General features: G+C 53.6%; 1 protein-coding gene across 1 annotated transcript; it reads left to right on the top strand.

The window, feature by feature from the left end:
• Positions 1–3,163: 3,163 nt before the first annotated feature.
• On the top strand, positions 3,164–3,565 carry NHLH1 (nescient helix-loop-helix 1; the record flags this gene model as incomplete). Its single annotated transcript, XM_084250361.1, has 1 exon — positions 3,164–3,565. The coding sequence occupies one exon, from the start codon at positions 3,164–3,166 to the stop codon at positions 3,563–3,565; it is 402 nt and encodes a 133-aa protein (XP_084106487.1).
• Positions 3,566–4,149: the final 584 nt, after the last annotated feature.

Raw genomic sequence — 4,149 nt, 5'->3', positions numbered from 1 at the left:
ACCCCTCCTGCCAGGGCATTACATCCCAGCCATGGATACAGCCCTGGAGCTTATCTGCCCAGGAGCCTATGCAGCCACGCCACGCTACCCTCAAGAGCTCTAGAGGGCTGGTCACTAACTTTGCAGACGGATGAGCTGTGTACAGCCAGAGGAGACTGGGCTGCTGGCTGCTCCTGTCCCGCCAGCTTGGACCCCTCAAGGGTCCTCCTAGGTAAAGGGGGAACGGTGGGTTGGGAGGGGTGGGCGTGTCCCTCCCACCCTCTGGTTCAGCCCCTTTTCCCCAACCTGCATCACTTCTCTCACTGGTGCTGTCTCTTAGTCCCCGAACTGCCTCCTCCCCTGCTTCCCTTCCACTCTGTGTGCCTGGGTATTCTCTATGAGGGTGGGGATAGCAGAAATCGGACAGGAAGTCCTGTCCTGGATGCTTGGAATTGCTGCCCTCCCTGAGCCTTGGAGCCTGGAACTTTGAGCCAGAAGTGGATTTGGGGTGAGGACTTGGTGGGTAAATAGAAGCTGCTGCAGTGGGGGAGCTGGGGAGGTTAGTGGGTCTGGGTAGAGAGCGGGTGGAGTTCAGATGAAGACAGAAAGGGGATGGAGGACACACAAAGTGACCAGGGATGAAGGAACAGAAGCCCAGGACCAGAGGGAACCGGCTGTGATGGTGTGTGGGGACCCCGCAGTATAACCCCTGAAGCTTGAGGGTGGAGAGGTGGCAAGAAACATGCTTGGAGAGCCCTGACTTTGGGGCCTTGTGCATGATTGTATGCCCGCTTATTCCTTTGGAACCCAGGATATGGATTGTGTTCTAAATTTCAGGACTAACCACCTGTGCTTATGTTTGGTTGAGTGCATATGTGCTGATAACCTTGCTCTCCCACCCAGCTTAGTAGCTGTAGACTACTTGAATCGAGCCTATCTTCTGCAGAGGGCAGGACCAGGGTTTAAAGGGAATGGGAGCCAGTGCCAGTGACCCTGAAGGAGCCTCACCACTGCTGTTTCTGGCCAAGTCAGACTTAGCAACCCCTGGAGTAAAGCCTGCTTCCCAGCCTTTCCCAGGCCATGGTCCTACTACCTCACCCTGACTTCCTCTGCTCACAGGGACAAGCACGTTTAAGCCAAGCCCTGTAAAGGTGGCCCTAAGAAACTGCCCATGGCCTGCTCTGTATTAGCTGCGCGTGGAGAACCAAGTCGCCTCTCCGCAATCTTCCCTGCAATCTCCAGGAGGGTGGAAGAAAGCAGCGGGGCAAGGCCCAAGGGTATTTAAGTCAGAGCTAGCCCAAAGGGGCTAGTCCTGGGCTGGCATCGTGGCCCAAGGGGATACCTTCCCACCTCTACTTGGGGACAGGATGGAGAAACTGGTGTCCGTGCTGGTGGAGAGGGTGTTGGGGGCTGGGAGGGACTGAGCCAGGGCGGCTGTGCTGAGCTCCATATGTCCCAGTCCAGGCCACAATGGGCAATCTGCGTGTTTATCCACCGCCCCCCCTCCCCCCATGCACACAGAAGCAGCGGGGTGGCCAGGGACCCTGGAGGGAGGGGCTCCAGGGCAAGGCTTGCGGTTCTCCCTTACAACTGGGAAAGGTCTAGAGTCACAGCCAATCTCTCTTGGCACTATGGCTCTAGTTTTGCTCATTTCCTCCTCCTTCTTTTTAATTATTTAAAAAAATGTATTGTGGCAAAATAAAATTTACCATTTTAAATGTTCGGTATTGTTATGTACGCCTTCATTGTTGTGAAACAGATCTCCAGAACTTTTTCATTTTGCAAATTGGCAATGACACCTCCTGCTTTCCTCTCCCCCAGTCCCTGGCAACCACCATTCTACTCTCTGTCTTTATGATAGTGACTCCTTCTGTGTGGCGTCTGAGTGGAATCATTTGGTATCGTCTTTTTGTGACTGGCTTATTTGACTTAGCATTATGTCCTCAAGTGAATTCATGCTGTAGCAGGTATCAGGATGTCCTGCTTTTTAAAGGCTGAATAATATTCCATTGTAGGTCTATGTCATATTTTCCTTATCCATTCAAGCATTTGGGTTGTCTCCCTACCTTGGCTGTTATAAATAGTGCTGCAATGAACATGGGCGTGCAGATATCTCTTTGAGATCCTGCTTTCAACTCTTTGGGATAAATACCCAGAAATGAAATGGTGGGATCATATAATGGTTCTATTTTTAATTTTTTGAGGACCTGCCATACTGTTTTCCATAGTGGTTGCACCAATTTACATTGCCACCTGCAGTGTGCAAGTGTTTCTTTTTTTCCACATCCTTACTAGTACTATTTTCTGTTTTGTTTTTCTTTTAGTGTAGCTATTCTAATGGTGTGATGCTAGCTCCTGTCTTTTGGTTTCCATTTCCTCTGGTGATGCGTGAGGCTGAACATCTTTTCATGTTTGTTGGCTTTTTGATATCATCTTTGGAGAAATGTCCATTCAAATCCTTTGCCCCCCTTTTTTTTTAAGTTACTTGATTTTTTGTTGTGAAGTTGTATTCTTTATAATAAATATTCTGTATATGAACCCCTTAGCAGATATATGATTTCCGCTGCCATTCTACTAGGTTGATTATGTTCTTTGATGCTCCAGAGTGCTTACGTTTGGTGTCTTTCATCTATTTTTTTATTTGCTGCCTGAGCTTTCGGTGCTATAACCAAGAAATCATGGCAAGTCTGATGTAATAATGCTCCACCCCCATGATTGTGGGCCTTTCATTTAGGCCTGGAAGCCTCTTGCTTCCTTGTGTGCTGCTGGCAGTCCTGCTCATTGATTCCTCTCCTTTCCTGTAGCTCGCTTCCCACTTGCCATCTTTCCTCCTCCTTAATGCCCTCCACCTCCCTGCCTCTCTGCCCACCTCTCACCCTCCCCACCTTCTGCCCTTCTGCCCCACACTTACAGCACCTTCCCCCTCCCAGCCTATCTCAAACCTTCCCCTGCCCTCCCCAACTCTGGGATGTCCACTCCTTCCTTCCTCTCACTGTCTCCTTCTTTCTTCCAGGCTCCAGAGGGAACCCTGACCATGGAACCCTGAAGAGGCTCTGACCCCCTGAGCTCGGTGGCAGACCTCACCACCCCAGTCCCTTCCTGCCCCTCCCACAACCAGCTTTCTGGCTCCCAGAGGGAGGGGTGGGGAGGGGGTCCTGACCTCACGGGCCAAGGGGCTTCCATCATGATGCTCAACTCGGACACCATGGAGCTGGACCTGCCCCCCACCCACTCGGAGACCGAATCAGGCTTCAGCGACTGTGGGGGCGGGGCGGGCCCTGATGGGGCTGGGCCCGGAGGTGCTGGAGGGGGCCCAGCGCGGGTCCTGGAGCCAGGAGAGCCAGGCCGAAGAGATCTGGCCCACCTGAGCCGGGAGGAGCGGAGGCGCAGGCGCAGGGCCACGGCCAAGTACCGCACAGCGCACGCCACGCGCGAGCGCATCCGCGTGGAGGCCTTCAACCTGGCCTTCGCAGAGCTGCGCAAGCTGCTGCCCACACTGCCCCCAGACAAGAAGCTCTCCAAGATCGAGATCCTGCGCCTGGCCATCTGCTACATCTCTTACCTGAACCACGTGCTGGACGTCTGAGTGCCCTACCTCCCGACCCCCTCTGCCTCACCAGGGCCTCTTCCATTGCCCCTCACCTGGAGGCGTCTCCTCCCTGCGGAGCCGGAACCCAGCAGACCAGCCATAGGGTGCCCAGTGCGGAGCTCCCACCCGAGCCCACCCACAGTTCTCATCAGCACTCCTACTAGGTGGCGCGGCCCAGCTGGTCAGAAACATTTTCTGGGGGGCAGTGTGCAGCTCTTGCTGAATTTACTAAGCTGGCCACACCTCGTGTACCCCCAGTGCTGCCATGGGCTGCTCCCTCTTCCACCTAGCCTTCAAATTCTCAGAGTCCCCAAACTCACTCTCTCCCATCTTCTTTCTAGCTGTTCCAGCTTCTCCTACTAGGGTAGAGAGTGGGTGTCAGAATAGGAGGGGGAGCTAAGTGTGGGGTGGGTTTCTTCCTGGAGATTTCAGACTAGCCAGCTGGAGGGGTCCCCTGGGGGCAGGGGCACGGTGACACAGCTCCTGTCGGGGGATCTCAGTAGCTGGGAATCATGAGAACCTCCTTGTTGTCCTTCTTGTTCTGAAGCAGAGAACATGCAGGCTTTGGAATTTACTGGGAA

This window comes from Talpa europaea, assembly GCF_964194135.1.
Source record: "Talpa europaea genome assembly, chromosome: 12".
NCBI lineage: Eukaryota > Metazoa > Chordata > Mammalia > Eulipotyphla > Talpidae > Talpa > Talpa europaea.
Note: the sequence above shows the minus strand (reverse complement) of the source record. Positions and strands in the feature narration are given on the sequence as shown.